The sequence below is a fragment of the Podarcis vaucheri genome (genome assembly GCF_965113315.1).
Source record: "Podarcis vaucheri genome assembly, chromosome: 1".
NCBI lineage: Eukaryota > Metazoa > Chordata > Lepidosauria > Squamata > Lacertidae > Podarcis > Podarcis vaucheri.
The window spans coordinates 15,131,694-15,150,015 of record NC_138759.1 but is presented as its reverse complement, the minus strand read 5'-3'; the positions used below and the strand labels follow the sequence as shown (position 1 = coordinate 15,150,015).

General features: G+C 45.1%; 1 protein-coding gene and 1 long non-coding RNA gene across 9 annotated transcripts; one reads left to right on the top strand and one right to left on the bottom strand.

The window, feature by feature from the left end:
- Nucleotides 1-488: 488 nt before the first annotated feature.
- Nucleotides 489-18,238, bottom strand: XRCC3 (X-ray repair cross complementing 3). 8 transcript variants are annotated; one of them, XM_082219041.1, is made up of 9 exons: nt 17,888-18,238; nt 16,690-16,857; nt 14,014-14,108; nt 12,212-12,349; nt 11,654-11,866; nt 9,640-9,794; nt 3,814-4,026; nt 2,641-2,690; nt 489-1,874 (listed from the first exon to the last, which is right to left on the bottom strand). In XM_082219041.1, exons 2-9 carry the CDS (start codon nt 16,701-16,703, stop codon nt 1,631-1,633), a joined length of 1,122 nt encoding a protein of 373 aa, XP_082075167.1. In that variant the 5' UTR covers nt 16,704-16,857; nt 17,888-18,238; the 3' UTR covers nt 489-1,630. The 8 variants fall into 8 exon arrangements, with proteins under 8 accessions (XP_082075167.1, XP_082075170.1, XP_082075172.1 ...); XM_082219044.1 differs by having other exon boundaries at nt 16,760-16,857; XM_082219046.1 differs by lacking the exon at nt 16,690-16,857 and adding an exon at nt 14,209-14,340.
- Nucleotides 14,514-15,556, top strand: LOC309531079. The gene is made up of 2 exons (XR_014219059.1): nt 14,514-15,145; nt 15,432-15,556. It is a non-coding gene; the product is annotated as an uncharacterized lncRNA (long non-coding RNA).
- Nucleotides 18,239-18,322: the final 84 nt, after the last annotated feature.

Sequence of the window (18,322 nt, the reverse complement as noted above, 5' to 3'; positions counted from 1 at the left end):
CTGGGCTTTATTTTGTGATTTCGAGACGTGGAGACCCAGGAAATACTAAACCAAGGACACATTTGTTCTCAGTCTGTACATTACAAGGAGCAAAAGGGCCGCTGCCAGAAACAGCAAAGAGCACAGCTCCCCCACCCCAACAGCTTTTCCAAAATCCTTACATATAGATGATATGCTTGGTTTGCTCTCCCACACTTGATGACAAGAGCAGCGGCTAATGGGAGGATAGTGTAATGTCAGGACATTCCAGGTTAAATGGTGCTGTAGATTAGCATAGAGGACGTGACATTTAAGTTGTTTCTGATGGCAGACCTGTGTTTCTTGTACTGTAATATGAAATTCCATCTTCTCAGTTTGAATAATGCGGTGTATTTGGATCACTTACCTTTTTGGATGCCTAATCTAAACAAACAGGCGTAGCTGAATGTCACTTTAAAGCACTGAGGCAATTAAGGTCAGTGAAGGGAGCAATGTTTTGTTTTGTTAAAAAAAAAAAGGAAGTTTTCAACTGGATAAGTTAAGACTTGCACTTCAGCTTTAAATTAGAAATATACTTTTAAAAAATTGTTGCAAGATAAATTTAAATCATTGAAGAATGAGTAAAGGGGTTTTGCACGTTGATCTACCTAGACCTGATTTGGCTAGGTCCTGCTTAAATTTGAAATTCTGAATCCCATTCTTGCACGGTAGAAGATGAGAGGTCAGTAGTTAAGCCATTCACTCTTAATGCTAAAATATTCTGGATGTTTAACTAGAATTACTGTGCTTTCAACTTGGCGGTTTAGTTCTCTAAATACACGTCTCCATAGAAAGCAGCCTTAGAACATAGAACAAAAGATATTGCTTCTTATGTATAGCTTATTTCCACGAAATGATTCCTGATCTTTTTCTTTCAAACCTGTTACAGAGCTGTGGTCCGTTGTGAAACTGTTTAACATGTAAAGCGTCCTTGACATTTTCAAAGTGTAAAAATAAAATATTGAAAGAAAAAGACTTCTGCAAACGTGGCTTTTTATGTTAAGAGTGTTACAAAAGCAGTTAATATTTCTGTTTATCTTTTAAAAGCAAATTTTAAATAACCTGTTCTTTTAAAAAAAGGGCATAAAAGACAAAGCTTTGTAGAATAAACTCATTATAGTTCTTCGGAATATACAAGGAAACGTCCAAAGGGGCTCCAAAGATAAACTGGATTAAAGTAGTGTCTTGGTCTTATACAAACTCTTATGTTCAGCCTTAACAGATGAAACCAACTGTAAATATTCACACACACAGGTTCTAGAGAAAGGATATTCTTACCCTAGGACCAATAAATATAAGATACTTACTCAGTGTTTGCCTCAACAAATTTTAACAAGTTAACCCTCCAGAGGATTCAGATAATACTTAGGCTATTTGTTAGATGCTTGACTCTGCAATTGCTTTAAAACTGGGCTGGTCTTGTACAAAAATTACTCCCTTTAAAAAGTTTTAAAAGTAAAAATTGCTCCCTCCCAAAATTAGTTTTGTTTACATTTCCCAGCTTAACCAAGGATGCAACCATGGTTCACTGCCGATTTTACTACAGCAGCTAAATTCCATTGTACTGTAGCATGAATAAATCTGCAGCACACAAGAAGCTTCACAGTTTTCTTCATAAATTCGGTGGCATCTCCTTTATTCCTTTTACACCTTCCAAGTTGACTGCATAGTAGCAAAAAGATGGGGGCAGGTGAGGAGCAAAAACCACCCTTAACGTCCGCAGCGCACTTCTGCCCTGGTGTGGCGCATCATTGGCAGCCAGCGGTTGGTCTGTCCTCCGGCTTGCCATCAGCCGCATCAACAGCTGATTGGACCAAGTTATTCCAAGTGCCGGAACTACTCTCTTGGTGGCGCATCTGAAAACACAATAAAGCCTGTGTCTTAACAAAACTTCCTGCTAAGTTTAAGACGGGCAGACTTGCCAGTTAAGTCGGGGATCGGGAACCTCCAGAGATTGCTGGACAACTAATTTCATCACCCCTTACTAAGACCATGCTGGGTGAGGCTGATGGGAGTTCAACAACATATCTGGAGGGTACCAGGCTCTCCTCCCCAAGTTAAGAGTTTGAGTTGACCCAGAGGCATATCATAGAATAGCAGAGTTGGAAGGGACCCCAAGGGTCATGTAAGTCCAACCCCCTGCAATGCAGAAATTATAGGGCTATGCTAGGGCCTTGTGGAACAGATGGCTTAAATCAGTGACAGGGAACCTATGGCCCTTTTGGTGGTGTTTGAGCTCCCTTTGCCCCTAACCACTGGCCACTCCAGCCCTAGCTAGGGCTGCTGGGAGCTGCTGGAGGGTCACAGTTTCTCTATCCCTGCCTTAATGTCAGTTAAATGTTGAGTGGTTTTTTGGGTGCACCAGAGCACTGAGCACCACCCCCCATACAATACATGGGCACAAAATATGTCAAATTGGATGACCACCCCCATCCCACCCTATGCATTCAGTATGTACCAAAGGGGGCTGTGGAGAATCCGAGCCTCTTGGTGCAATATTGCCACTTGTGTGTCAAATCCATTGCTGCTAGGAGAGTGGTGAACTACCCTTTGTCTGTTCTTCAAATGTGTTTGCTGAGTGGGTGGGTGTCTTTGCATGCATGCATGTTGTGTTGTACTCACCCAGGACTACTCTGAGCAGCACCTCCTTTCTCATCCATTGTGTCAGTTACCTAGAATGCGGAAAAATGAGAGAGCAAGCAAAAGATTTCCAAGAGGGGAATAGGCAGGAAAATGCTCCCCCTGCAATAAAGGATTATGGACAGGCTGTACAATTCTCTCCCTCCCCCCTCCCCCACAAAGAAGGGAAAGAGTGGTGGTGGCAGACAAGGCAACAAGACTCTAGAAGCCCACATCAACATTTTATTATCTGCATTCAATTCCTTGTTGCCCATGGCGACCAGGTAAATAATGTTTAAATGCAAGTTCTGCACCTAAGCAGTGATGGACTAGAACTACAAATTACAGAACTGTAGCGTTGAAAGGGGCCATGAGGGTCATCTAGTCCAACCCTCTGCAGTGCAGGAATCTTTTGCCCAATGTGAGTCTAGAACCCAGGACTCCAAGAATAAGCATTTCATGCTTTACCAACTGAGCTACTCAGCCCTTGCATTTATACTGAGAGACTGCAGCTTCAGTTAGTCTGCACAAGAAGGTGGAGAGAGAGAGAGAGAAACCCCTTTGTGATCGAATGTTTCTGATCCCCAATACCAGTTTGAAGTATCTGGATAAAAAGCTGAAACATAAGGGCAATTTTTTTATTTGGAGGCAACTTCCATTGGAATCAATGTACCATGATGCATGTTTAGATGGGGCTACTTAATACACTTTTGAATTGGAATGTGAAGATCAGCAGGACTTGCTTCCAGATAAGCAAGATCAATTCCATTTCAAAACCAGGTATGTGGACGTAAAACTGCAATCGCATCTGGAAGTGAGTTCGGATAACATGCACAAAATATTCCATGCTGAGCAGCTGATGGAGAAGAAGAAAAAATTTCCACCTCTCACTATTTCCCAAAACACCAGCCAAAAAAGAAATAGACTTTTGAGAATGCAATAAATAAGCCCAAGGGCTTTTTGCATTCACACATAGATGCCATCATGTTCCACCCTATCTCGCTTGTGCCAATATGTTCTTATCTGATGTAATATTCTGGTTCACTGTCCCTTCAGTGCATCAGCTCTGCTTACATTTCCCAGAACTGCCAGATAAGCCAAAATCCAATTGGGCACATTTAGATCCATTGAAATCAATGCCCACAATGGTGAAATCAAATAAATTCTAAGCTTTACCTGATTAATGCATACCACTGGGACTCTGAACTTGCTGCTTAGCTTGTGAAGTTTGGCTCCAAATATCTGCAAATATTTGGCTTTCAGGACGGAATCCTTGGCGGCAAACTCGCATCTGAATAAGGCAGCGATGGAATCGATCACGACCAGGCGAACCATGCCCCTTGAGACCAGCAAGTTAATCCTCTTAGTAATACACTCGTGGAAAGTCTCCTGCAATGATATGGAACCTTCAGAAATCAGACTGAGGAGGTCAAGGCCTGCACTGTTGCAGCGGGTTCCTCTGCAACCTCACTGGGTCTGTTTTGCTATACTTCAGCTAATAGCTGGAAGCATCTTGAGCCTAAGATAGACTAGTAACTGGGAGTGGCCACTGAGACTGCATAACACTGGTCTTGAAAGACCTACATCGGCTCACAGCACGTTTCCGAGCACAATTTAAAGTGTTGGTGCTGACCTTAAAAGCCCTAAATGGCCTCGGCCCAGTATACCTGAAGGAACGTCTCCACCCCCATCATTCAGCCCAGGCATTGAGGTCCAGCTCTGAGGGCCTTCTGGCGGTTCCCTCACTGTGAGAAGCTAAGTTACAGGGAACCAGGCAGAGGGCCTTCTCGGTAGTGGCGCTGGCCCTGTGGAATGCCCCCCTGCCAGATGTCAAAGAAATAAATATCTGACGTTTAGAAGACATCTGAAGGCAGCCCTGTTTAGGGAAGTTTTTAATGATTGATGTTTTAATGTATTTTTAATCTTTTTATTGGAAGCCACCCCAAGTGGCTGGGGAAACCCAGCCAGATGGGCGGGGTATAAATAATAAATTATTACTACTACTACTACTACTACTACTACTAGCATTAGCATTTCGATGGCTGCATTTGCTTGAGACGCCAACATAGCAACTCACTAATCAGCAATTTGCAACTGTAATGCTGCAAACCTGTGCACGTTAACTTTGGAGTAAGCCCCACTGAAACACCGTATTTATTTCCTCATATTTGCATCCTGCCCATTCTGCCAGTGGGAACACAGAACTGCCAACAAATCTGTACCAAAAATAGCAGCACACAATTGCAAGGTGTACCTTTAGCATCACATCATAACCAGATATGTGAGCAGAATAGAGCAATAGGGGAGAGAACAAAAACCATAGAATCGTTTTGAAAATGCCAATAAAATACAAAATTAAAATACATATACAGTGGTGCCCCGCAAGACGAATACCTCGCAAGACGAAAAACTCGCTAGACGAAAGGGTTTTGCGGTTTTTGAGCTGCTTCGCAAGACGAATTTCCCTATGGGCTTGCTTCGCAAGACGAAAACGTCTTGCAAGTTTGTTTCCTTTTTCTTAACACCGTTAATACAGTTGCGACTTGACTTCGAGGAGCAACTCATAGAACGCGGTGTGGTAGCCTTTTTTGAGGTTTTTGGTGATTTCTGAAGCTTTTCCAAAACTTTTCCGACACTGTGCTTCGCGAGACGAAAAATTCGCCAGACAAAAAAACTCGCGGAACGAATTAATTTCGTCTTGCGAGGCACCACTGTACCTTACTTACACCCAATATGTGGTCCGCGTAGGAGGCAATACAATGGTATCTGGAAGGGAGTCCCGCAACTTGCGGTGTGTGGCCGGACTATAGCATGTGATACAACACAATCTTGCTCTTTGTTACATCAAGCAACTTTTTACATAGCCCAGGAATGAGACAATTCATTTTTTTTGTTTGCATTTGGAAAACTGAACAAATGGAGCTGAAAGTCAGGCCACTGGTCCATCCTGCCAGAAACTGTCTCCTCTTGAATCTTAAGACCGGCAGCGTTTCTGCAGCGTCTCAAGCAAAGGTCCAATTCAAGGGACTGAGCAGAGAACCTTTGGGTGCAAAGTGCAACAGACCCACTCCAAAGTCAATTTAAAATCATGAGAGCTCCACAAATGGATTGCTTCCTGTTTTGTTGTGATCACACACTATATATTTGAAGTAGGTGCCAGGAAACCTTTGGCCTTCATTAAAATCATCATTGGCCGCTGGGGCTGATGAGAGGGGTCAGAGGTTCCCCACACCTGACTTATAGATGTCAGGGGCTGCCTCAGGTCTCACTCACAAAAGACCAACGCCAAGCTCTTCTTATATACAAGGATGTTTATTGCAGTTCATTATTGGTTCCACAACCGAGGCGCGCAGCCCCGCGTCTCTTAGGCTAGACGTTTGAAGTCCCCTCTGAATCGGTCCCGCCTCTACACCAGTTTAAGAGGCTTGTGCTAGACCACCTCTTCCTGTCCTTTCTTTTCCGCAGGGTCTTTCTGCCCCCCTGGGTTCCTTCCCTCCTGCTTTCCCCTGACGCGGATCCCTCAGATGCCTGCTCCCCCCTCCTTTGTGCTTTGGGGCCAGGCTCCTCCTCCGGGCTCTCTGCATTTCCGCGCGCCTCCACATTTGAATTTGGCGCGCGTTCGCTACCCCTGACCTTCCTTTTGACAGCTACACTACTCCCTGTACTACTCTCCGCCCCTTCCGGCAGGACGTCCTGCCCCGATCTCCTTCCCCTGTCTCCTTCCTGCTCTGCTCCGTGTGTCACACTGGGAACTCCACCCTTCTCACTCCGTTCCTCCTGGGAAGCCGACCCTGATCTCCCACTCCCACTCGGGGTTTCCCTGCTGCTTCCCTGCTCCTGGCAAGTCCCCCCTTTGACCCCCCTTGGCTTGACCAGGGGCGCCCCCTTCTGGGAATCCTCCGATTCACTTGAGAGACTCATGGAAGACCTCAAGTCATTGTCTTCCTCTTCCTCACTGTCCTGGGTTTCTTCCCCATCGCTCTCCGTCTCCCCCCTCACCTGTGCCTCTGTCCCTGAACCCGACAATAGCATTTTTAATACTGTTATTAATTTCTTTATTTCATTCTGACCATTTATATTCTGCTTAGTTGCTACTGTCTCTTAAGCAGTACAAAAAAAAAACCCCACCCACAATGCAATGAAAATAAAAGCCAGTTAAATGATAAAAACCAGATTTGATTTAAATGTCTTCTGGATTTTTATTTTATTTTTTAAGTCTATAGATGGCACCAGAAGTTCCACAGGGCAGGGACCTCAACTAGAAGCACTATTGGTTCCCCATTCCTGGCTGTCAACAAGGATTTAATAGAACTATAGAGTTGAAAGGGATTTAAGTTGAAGATCCTAAAAAACTTGGGGTGCCAAGATCAGTCATGGCTAAGCCCCATTGAAAGTAAACAGAAGCTGAACTTGTATCCCACTGCAATGAATTCTAAAACAGAAGCAAGGTTTTGTTTTGTTTTTAAACTAATTCAAAAAGCATTAATTTTATAGCCCAAGCTATTCCACAGCTGCAGGGCAGCATTTAGCAAATATGTTTACCCTTGCTGCATTTCACGCCTCGTAAGCATGAACATGTTTTAAAAATAAAAATCCACACATGGCAGATTTTTAGACGAAAAAATGTGGCAGATAAGAATGCATCGTGGCACTTTGTAAAAGGAAGAAAAACAAGCAAACATGGTTAGGCAAAAAGATAACACTGTGCCCTATTGGAAAACCAAATTGATCCCCTTGTTGTGCTTACAAAGAGGGAATGATGAACATGCTGGAGGGAATGTTGGTTTTCTGCCAAGTAACTGATTATACAAGGCTGACGTCTCTTCACAAGAAGGATGATGCAACAAAACAGCTACAACAGGAAACAAACTCTGGGCATTTATAGTAGTGCAGGGCTTTAGGCGTGCCGCGGTACAATACTGCACAATTCAATCTGCACCTCCCTTGCTCTCGCTGCCACCTTTGATGCAATGGATTGCTCCCTCTTGCTCAATTCCCCTTTTTGCCCCAAGTCTCTGTGGTTCTGTCCACAGTTGGAAGGTGCTTTCCTGCACCCTTGACCCTGGCAAGCAGATATGCAGAGATGCATAATCACTGCCAATGAGCAGCCAAGATTGTCCAGCTCTGAATGGACAATCTAGTCTGTTATCACAGGATGCTTAAGCAGGCTGCTTTTGGCTTAATTGGTCTGATGTCAGAGGAAGAGAGACTAATAAGTTTCAAGCTAAGTAGCACTGGGGAGACTATAGAATCCAGGGTGGATTTGATTTAAATCAAATCGATTTAAATCACTAGTCAGGAAGACTTGGTTTAAAAAAATTTTTTTTACAGAAAGACTCATTCTTGCTGGTATAATCTTAATATACCAGCAACCAGATGAAGGTTTCATTTTTGGAATAATAAGTTTTCAGAGTAGTTTTTACAGTTATATCAAAAATTACTGATTTGGCTATATACTACATACTACATAGATAATTATGAAATTATTGTGAGGTTTAATAAGTTAACTGTTTATATTTGGACAATTTTTCTGCTGTACTTTATTGGAAGGAGAAAAATAATCATTAATAACAATTTATACAAATTATTTAAAACAATAACATTATAGCATATGTATCTATGTTTGTTAACTGATGTTAAACGGTTTTGTGGGGTAGGGTGATTTAGACTGAGTTTTAGCACACATGAAAAACTTAAAACAAATCCTTATTTCCGGATGAATAGCCTTTGGGCTAAATAGAAAACTATCTTTAGAAAGACTTTTCCTCTAAAAGCATTTTTTATTTTAAAAATCCAATTTAAATTGAAAAAAATCTGATTTAAATTTTAATAAATCCGATTTTTTAATTTTTTTTTTTAAAAAAATCATTGATTTTTATCCACCCTGGTAGAATATAACGTCCATAACTTTAAAATTAAATTCAAAACAGTGCCGATTCTGCTTTTTTTAAAAAAAATAAAATACTAGTGAAATTCTGCTACTTTCATAAATTATGCATGTTTGTGTGCAATTTTAATTTTTAAAAATAATATTCTAAATGTGCTAACGAGAGACAAGGAGATATGTAGGGCAGCAAAAACTTTAGTCAATCACTTCATAGCTTCCAAGATTTCAGCAGCAATACCTACACACTTTCAAGTACCTTTTCATAGCCCTAATGTCTAGAAACTTTTGTTTTTGAAAGAAAAACAATAAACCATGAAAGTTCAGGTTCCCAAAAAACTAATTTTTGCATCCAGCAAGGACTTCGCATTTTTGCAGCCTTTCCCATGAATTATCACCCCAACTGAGGTGCTGAAGTACTGGGTACCAGCTGTGGAATTTCAAATGGTACTGCTCTCTGTGTTTTGCACAAAGCAGAGATGGGTCCTTTAGGTGTCGTAACTACCGTATTTTTCATTCTATAGGACGCACATTTCCCCCTCCAAAAATTAAGGGGAAATGTGTGTGCGTCCTAGAGAGCGAATGCAGGCTGCGCCACTAAGCCCAAAGCCAGAACAGGAAGACGGAGCACTGCGGAGCGCTCCATCTCGCTGCTCTAGCTTGGGGATTGCAGAGTGCAAACCTCTGCAGGGCAGCGGGGTGCCTTCACCCCGCTGTCCTGAAGAAGCTAGCAAGGCTGTTCCCAAGCCAGAACAGCGAGACGGAGGGCTCCGTCTCGCTGCTCTAGCTTGGGGACGGCTGCGCGCAAACCTCTGCAGGGCAGCGGGACGCTGCGCTCCAAAGGCTTCAGGGATCTTTTGAGGCTGGCGGTGGGGGAAAGCAGCGCTTCCCTCCACCGCCAGCCCCACAAGCTCTGATGAATGTCCCTTGAACGCACCTTGTTTTAGAGGGGGAGAACAAGAAAAAAATTTTTTTTCCCTGTTCTCCCCCTCCTATGGTCCGGTGCGTCCAATGGAGCAAAAAATACGGTAACTTGTCCCATTGCTTTCAATGAGATTTCGGTTCAACTACCCTAGATCCATGTAACCTACCAGCCAGAAACTTGCTTTGCTACTCACCAGGTCTGCGGCATGCTCAACAAAAATGCTACTTCCAAATTTTATTTTTTGCACCACATCGGGCGAAATGTCAGCCCTCGCTTTGGGCTGCTGCTCAATCAGTTGCTGCAAGCGCTTATTTGGGAAAACGTCTTCTGTACAAATGTAAACAGCACCTGCAAAATACAGAAGGGAACTCCTGGAATGACAGGCTTTCCATCATGGCAGCAAGGTGGAAGAATATACCAAGGCTGTTGGTTTTCATTGGATAAATCACACAGAGGAAACAGCACTTTTGTTGTAAAAGCAGTGGTATGTCAACCTGTCACAAGTTTCAATGTTAGGCTGGTTGACTTGCATTTTGTGGGCACAGCAAGTGGTATAAAATACCATATTTTTCCGTGTATAAGACGCCCCCATGTATAACTCAAGGGACATGGGTGGCGCTGTGGTCTAAACCACTGAGCCTAGGGCTTGCTGATCGGAAGGTCGACAGTTTGAATCCCTGTGATGGGGGTGAGCTCCCGTTGCTCGGTCCCAGCTCTGCCAACCTAGCAGTTTGAAAGCACGTCAAAGTGCAAGTAGATGAACAGGTACCTCTCCGGCGGGAAGGTAAACGGCGTTTCCGTGCACTGCTCTGGTTTCGCCAGAAGCGGCTTAGTCATGCTGGCCACATGACCTGGAAAAACTGTCTGCGGACAAACGTCAGCTCCCTCGGCCAGTAAAGCAAGATGAGCGCTGCAACCTCAGAGTTGTTCGCAACTGGACTTAACTGTCAGGGGTCCTTTACCTTTTTATGTATAAGATGCCCCCTATTTGGGGGGGACGACTCCAAATTAAGAAAACACCCTTCAGCACTACCCATGTATAAGACGAGCCCCAACTGTAAACCTAAATTTTTGGTTAAAAAAAAAAAAACCCTAGTCTTATACACAGAAAAATACGGTATATCTGAACAAGAATGGAAAAGTCATGCTGCAAAGTGGGCTGGCAATGCTCAGTGGAGCCTCAAGCCCCTCTCCAAAACAAAGTACCGTATTTTTCGGTCTATAACACGTACCTGACCATAACACGCATGTAGTTTTTAGAGGAGGAAAACAAGAAAAAAATATTCTAAACGAAACAGTGGAAGTATGATTTTTGTGGTTCGTGCTGTGGCCACAGACATGTGATCTGACGGTGAGTTTGGGGTAGCCCAATGCAAAAATCCTGAGGATCCATGTGGATCACGTTTTAAGTGGGGAGGGAAGGAAAAGCACTCAAGGGACAAGGAACATGCATGGGGTGGGTGGAGAAGGATGCTGCTAATGCAGAAGAGGGGTATATGGGGAGAAGGCTCCTCTCCTCTCCTGCTTTGCTCCTTTAAAGGCTCTGCTTCTCTCCCTCCTCCCCAGCTCGCTAAAAAACTTTGCTGCTATTAAGCCAGCTGAGTGGGGAGGAGAGAGGGACAGAGAGCCTGCTTGCGAAAAACTTTGCTGCTATTTAGCGAGCTGTTCTCTCCCTCCTCCCTGGCTCGCTGAAAAAAACAGCTCCGGACTCGTGTAAGCGGCTCCTCTCCTCTCCCGCTTTGCTCCTTTAAAGAAGCAGGCTCTCTCTCCCTCTCTCCTCCCCACTCAGCGGCTCTTCTCCCGCTTTGCTGTTTCAAAGCGAGCCACGGAGGAGGGAAGGAAGGGGAACCATGGATCCTCTGCTCACGACTGCAGCAGATCCCCCCGCCATCCGTAGGCATTCGCTCCATAACACACACAGACATTTCCCCTTACTTTCTAGGAGGAAAAAAGTGAGTGTTATGGTGCGAAAAATACGGTATGTACCTGAAGCCCAATGCAGAGTATCTTGCTCTTCCAAAGGATAAGCAAAGCCAGAATAAACACTATGCAGAATAAAAGTAGTGCACAATTATCACAAATCGGAGAACTTAAGATGTGCCAGTTGAAGAACTGATTTATTTGGGCACAGGTTTTTCAAGCATGCAGTAGCTCTCCTACAGATACTAGACACACCAAGCACATGTACAGAAATGTATGTTTCTTACCAGATTCCAGTCCACCGTATTTGTACGGATATTGCACAGAAAGGCTCAGTTGCAAACCAATCTGGGTCTTCCCAGCAGAACTTTCGCCAGCAATTTCGGTGATTCCTGCAATGGGAATGCCGCCTTGTAGCAAGCTGTCCAGAATCGGGCAGCCCAGGCTTAGCTTCTGGTGTTGGGAAGTGTTGTGGTTTCTGTCCTGGAATAGCTGAAGAGCTAAAAGGAGGATTCAGGAAAGAAAAAAGCTGGTATTTCCATCCCCAATCCCTGTGTAGCCATATCAAACATAATAAAAAATTTATATAAATACACACACTGGGTTTTCCCAGTCACTCTGGACAGCTTCCAAGAAATTAAAACAGAATATTAAAAACTTCCCTGAACAGGTCTGAACGTTATCACAATTTACGTTGATCCCTTAACATCTGCTAGATCAGAGAATCTTCCATTTTCAAAACCCCCAATTGGGGAAGGGCATAACTGCATATCCACGCTGCAAACTCATGATATTTCTTTAAATGTGCATTTAAAGAAACATCATGAAAAAGTAGAACTATTTACCTGTAAGTACAGAGTTTTTCCTTAATGCACCAGAAATGGCCCTTAGCAGGTACTGTACATCCGTACGGGACAGATTTGTCAGCCTTTGCAAATCTGCTCCTGAAAGGTTCATAATCTCTTGGATAGATTTGATTTTTGCTGAAATGAGAAAACTGATTGAACATAACCTACTTAGATTTTTTTTTTAAAAAATGAAACGTAGTAGCAGCGGAGTACAGGTCTTGGGCATGTGTTGTATGTTAGGCCCTTAGGCTACAGTCCTACACATACTAACCTGGGAGTAAAAACTTGTTGAACTCCTCAGCCTTACTTACTTCTGAATAGAAATTTACCGTATTTTTCACTCCATAAGACACACTTTTTTCCTCCTAAAAAGTAAGGGGAAATGTGAGTGAGTCTTATGGAGCGAATGGCGATTTGCAGAGAGGGAGAGCTGCGCAGCGCCTCTTCAGCGACGCGCCTGTCTTGCGAAGCGGGAGGAGGAACAGAAGGGGCTCCTTCTGTTCCTCCTCCCGCTTCGCTGAAGGGGCGCTGTGCAGCTCTCCCTCTCTGCGCAGCGCCTCACCTGTGCAGTGATCCCGCTTGCTGTCCTGGCTTCTGCCTTAGCCGTGCGCATCCTCTTCCGGGCAGGGGGAGCCTTCATCCCACTGCCCTGAAGAGGCTTGGCGCAGCTATCCCAGAAGCCAGAACAGCCAGAGGCTATCCCAGAAGCCAGATCCCTCTTGCTGTTCTGGCTTCTGGGATTCAGAATACCGTATTTTTCACCCTATAGGACGCACTTTTTCCCTTCCAAAAATGAAGGGGAAATGTGTGTGCATCCTATGGGGCGAATGCAGGCTTTCGCTGAAGCCTGGAGAGCGAGAGGGGTCGGTGTGCACCGACCCCTCTCGCTCTCCAGGCTTCGCGGACCTCTCCGCAAGCAGCGGGAGCCAGCGCTGGGCTCCCACGGCTTGCAGAGAGCTGCCTGTTTGGGGGCTGGGGTTGGGGAAAGCTCAGGCCTCCCCCGCCCCAGCCCCGCGCCTGGGGGGAAAATAATTTTTTCCCCTTTATTCCCCCCCCAAAAAACTAGGTGCGCCTTATGGGACGGTGCGTCCTATAGGGCGAAAAATACGGTATTTTTTTCTTGTTTTCCTCTTCCAAAATCTAGGTGCACCTTATGGTCTGGTGCGCCTTATGGAGCGAAAAATACGGTATACGGCTGCACTGACAATTACTGTTCTGAGATGAAGTTTCCGTATTTATCGCCTCTTGGTACCCTTCCCTACACATTAACTAGTGTTACAACTCAATCCTGTGTCTGTTTACCCAGAAGTAAGTCTCAGAGTATTCAATGGGGCTGAACCTCAGAAAACAACCTGAGTTCCTTTACAGCAGCTTTACTACAACTCCCATCAGCCCCAGCGAACTCAGCTAATGCTGAGGGGTGATGGGGAGTTGTAGTCCACCAACGTATGGAAGGCACCAAGATGGGGAAGTTTGATTTATAGACAACCAAATACAGATCTATATATGCCTGATCCCACTGAGTTCAATACGTTTTAGGGTTGCAAAGTTGTAATCCTACACACATCTACCTAGATGCAAATCCTATTGGAAAATGAGTGGAACATTTCTAACAGGTCTGGGCTGCATGTGCAATTACCTGGGGGCAGCAACAGCAACCTATCTAGTCTGAGGACATTTCCCCTATGTCAAATGTAGCAAGAGACTTTTTAAAAACAAAAAAACCCCTCTTTTCTTTATGCCTGTACAGTGATTGTGCGATGTGCAAATAAGAGAATAGGAGTAAATAGCCAAATTACCTTTCTTAATTGCTGCAATCACTCTGGGGTTCATGTCAAGCTGTTCCCAGTCCATTTCTTCACAAATGCTGAGCCAATATCCTGCAACACAGTAGCTATGGCAAGCATGGAGAAGAAAATAATATGACTAAGAGAAAACGTAAGAAAGTTACTTCCCGAAAGAGTGATGGTAACCGCATCACTCCCAGATCTGACCATCACTTCCTCTTTCCTTTCAAGGCTGGCTTCTATGCACATGTACACAGGGCATGCTCTGAAGGCACATGAGGTCACTATCTTAATGAAGTTAAGCAAGCCAGGGTCTGGCCCAGTGCCTGGAGAGACCTCCTGGAGACACAAGTATGCCAACTTGAAGGGGACTCAGAAACTACAACTAATCCAGAATGCGGCAGCTAGACTGGTGACTGGGAGCGGCCACCAAAACCACATAACAAACACTGGCTCCCAGTACGTTTCTGAGCGCAGTTCAAAGTGTTGGTGCTGACCTTTAAAGCCCTAAATCAGGGGTCGGCAACCTGCGGCTCCGGAGCCGCATGCGGCTCTTTAACGCCTTTGCCGCGGCTCCGGGGCGGAGGCGAGGGGAGGAGGCGCATTTTACGCAAAGCCATTTCCGAGCTAGAGAGGAGACGGGGTTGCGAGCTAACCCCTCCCACACTCCACTCGCGGGGGCTGGCCTTTTGCCCCCGCGAGAACAGGGGAATCCCCGGGCGTCCCTGCAACCCTGCCCGCCAATCGGCGGGGCCGGGGAGGCGTGGCCTAGCCCATTTAAGGCCAGGCACGACCGGGGACCGCCCTCTTTGCCCCGTTCCAGCTCGCACCCTCTCCCTTCCTTCCCCTCGCGGTGTGTGGGATTCCACTCCCGGCAGTCCTTCTCTGCCGTCCTCGCTGCTTTCCTCCCCCCCCCCCGCTTTTATCCCTCTCTAGCCTCCTCTAGGCGTGGGTTGAAGCTGCGGCGGCCATTTCTTTAAAGGGCACCGATAAGGGAAAATCGTCGGCGCCATCTTTGTGGGCGCACGTGGGAGTCGCGGGAGCGGCCATTTTGGTTGAGGGCTGTAAGCAGGCTGCATTGAAAGGGGGCATGTAAGCTGGTCACTGTTTTGAAGGGGAGTGAAGAACACACACTCAAAAAAAGGTAACTTGTTGATTTAACGTTTATTTCTATGAGGAGGAGTAATTCTGAGGGGTCAAACAAAAAAATAATTAAAAAGTGTCAAAAAAAGTTATTTTAAAATGACGAGGATGACATTGGGCCCTCATTATTAATTATTATTTACATCAGGCACTGATTATGATTTATGGTACACTGGGGCCCTGATTAATTTTCTATGGCATTTTGGGGCATTGATTATTGGACATAGCAAATTTTGCTATGGGGCCCTCTGATTTCTAGTTACGTCCCTCTTTTGGACCCCCGATAGGCCAGCCATGGATAAAGGCAAGAAAAGAAAAATTTCTGAAGAAAACAGAATGTTTAATGATACATGGACAGAATCATTTGCCTTCTCTACTGACAAGACTGGTTTACCAGTATGCTTAATATATGGTGAGAAATTTGCAAACAACAAAAAGTCAAATATTGCAAGACATTTCCACAATAAACACACAGCCTTTGCTGAAAAATATCCAGATGGAGATGAGAGACGAAAAGCCATTGCAGAACTTATGAGGAAGGTTGATAGGAGCAAAAATAATTTCAAGAATTGGGTGAAGTCTGCAAATTCCACAACATATGCTAGTTTTGTAGCCGCTCAGGAAATAGTCAAGCACAGTAAGCCGTTCACAGTGTTATATTTGTTTTAAATGTCGCAATGGTTTTGCGGCTCCCAGTTGTTGTTTTTTCTTCGGAAACGGGTCCAAGTGGTTCTTTTTGTCTTAAAGGTTGCAGACCCCTGCCCTAAATGGTCTCAGTCCTGTAGGAGCGTCTCCACCCCCAATTGTTCAGCCTGGATACTGAAGTCCAGCTCCAAGGGTCTTCTCGGTGCCCTCCCTGCAGAGCACCCTCCCATCAGATGTCAAGGAGATAAAGAACTACACAACATTTAGAAGACATCTGAAGGCAGCTCTGTGTCAGGAGGTTTTTAATATTTGACATTTTATTATGTTTTTATATGTGTTGGAAGCCTCCCAGAGTGGCTGGGGCAACCCAGTCAATTGGGTGGGGCATTAATAATAATAATAATAATAATAATAATAATAATTCTTAGCTCCTTCATCCAGGAAGGACTTCTTCACACAGCACATATTTAAAGGATGCAATTTGCTACCACAATATGTTCTGATGGTCACCTTCTTAAGGTAAAGGTAAAGGGACCCCTGACCATTAGGTCCAGTCGTAACCGACTCTGGGGTTGCGGCGGTCATTTCGCTCTATGGGCCGAGGGAGACGGCGTTTGTCCGTAGACAGCTTCTGGGTCATGTGGCCAGCATGACTAAGCCTCTTCTGGCGAACCAGAGCAGCACACGGAAACGGCGTTTACCTTCCTGCCGGAGCGGTTCCTATTTATCTACTTGCACTTTGACATGCTTTCGAACTGCTAGGTTGGCAGGAGCTGGGACTGAGCAACGGGAGCTCACCCCGTCACAGGGATTCGAATCGCCGACCTTCTGATCGGCAAGTCCTAGGCTCTGTGGTTTAACCCACAGTGCCACCTGTAATCCACAGGCCACCTGGGTCACCTACTTTTATACATCCAAAAGAGGATTAGATGAATTCAGGGAGTTTAAGGTTATCGGATCTGCTAGTCACAGTGCTTATATTTCCTCCAGTATAGGAGGTGGTGTTTCTTTGAATCCCAGTTGCTGTGGCTCACTAGCAATTAAAGTGCTATTGTGCTCATGTCCTGCCTGTGGTAGAAGCATAAGAAAATAAATATACAAAAACATATCTAGGGATAAACTTTGGATTGGGTTGCATACTTCTTGTGTCATGCTCTCAGTGTTTCAAATTAGCCACCCGGCTCACCTCCAAGTAAATTTGTGGTCCTAAGCACTCTCTAGCCCAGGCATCCCCAAACTCGGCCCTCCAGATGTTTTAGGACTACAACTCCCATCATCCCTAGCTAACAGGATCGGTGGTCAGGGATGATGGGAATTGTAGTCCCAAAACATCTGGAGCGCCGAGTTTGGGGGTGCCTGCTCTAGCCTCTGCATGTTCTAATGAAGCCAATGAAGGTATCCTCCTCCTGAGATTCTTCAGCATGTGCAGCAACTGCAGCCGATCAGGCATGGAAGAGAGCAAAATTCCAAAGGCCCCCAAGCAGAAGCCAAGGTCCTCTGCAACTAATGTTTTTAAAAATAATTTTTATTGAATGATTTTGTTACAATACTACCACTAAATATAATTAAGAAATAAAAATTACATGCATCAATATTTAGTTTGTCTTTTGTTATTTACCGTCTTATTTCCTCCCAAACATTCCATACAAAAACACATATGTACAGACACCCACACACGCACAATGATAATAATGAAAGTAAATATTTTTCCCCCTTTTATCTTACAAAATCTTTTCTTCAACTTTGACTTCCTGTCACGTCCCTTTGCATATATTTTATCTTACAATCGAACGTACACAGAATATCTATATAAATTTTCCAATACATTCTGAAAGCATAATAAATCCTTAATTGTTGTCCACCTCCTTTTAGTTCCTTTATCACTCTAACGCTAGCACGGAGTCAAAACTGTTATTGCATTTTTGAACATATCTTCTATAACCATCCCATTTTTCCGCAAACTTTCGCTTTGAGATTCCTCTGAGTTTGCTAGTCAATTGAGCCGTCTCCACCAATTCCTGTAATTTGATTTAAATTGTGTGCTTTCCCCCATTGTCCCTGAGGAACAACCACGTTACAACGCGCGGAAACAACCTACCGCAACTGCAGCTGCAGCCGCACTCACGCATCGCCAGAGAGCAGGAACTGCATTGCAACTGCAAACCTCCCCTTAGCGGGCCATCGTAGCCCGCGCTGCGCGCGAGCCAATCCGGGAAGGCTTCGGAGACCTCACAGCCAATCAGAAAGGGCGGAGAGTGTACGGTTTCCTGCAAACGTTCTCTTGCAAACTGCGCACGCGCTGGAGCTCTCCCCTTCCATTCCGCGCGCGACCGGCCTTCACGAGCCGACGGGATTGGCTCAAAAGAGTCCCGTCGACGGGCGGACGGGCGGGGACGTCCCTCAGCGCCTCCCCGCGGCGGGGAAAAACAACAGACCGAGGTTGGTGGGCGGGGCGGAAAGGACAAGCGCTTTTTGAAAGAGTTTCATTGGGCGGCTTGGACGCCCGTCTTCTGCCCAAGCAGCGCTGATTGGC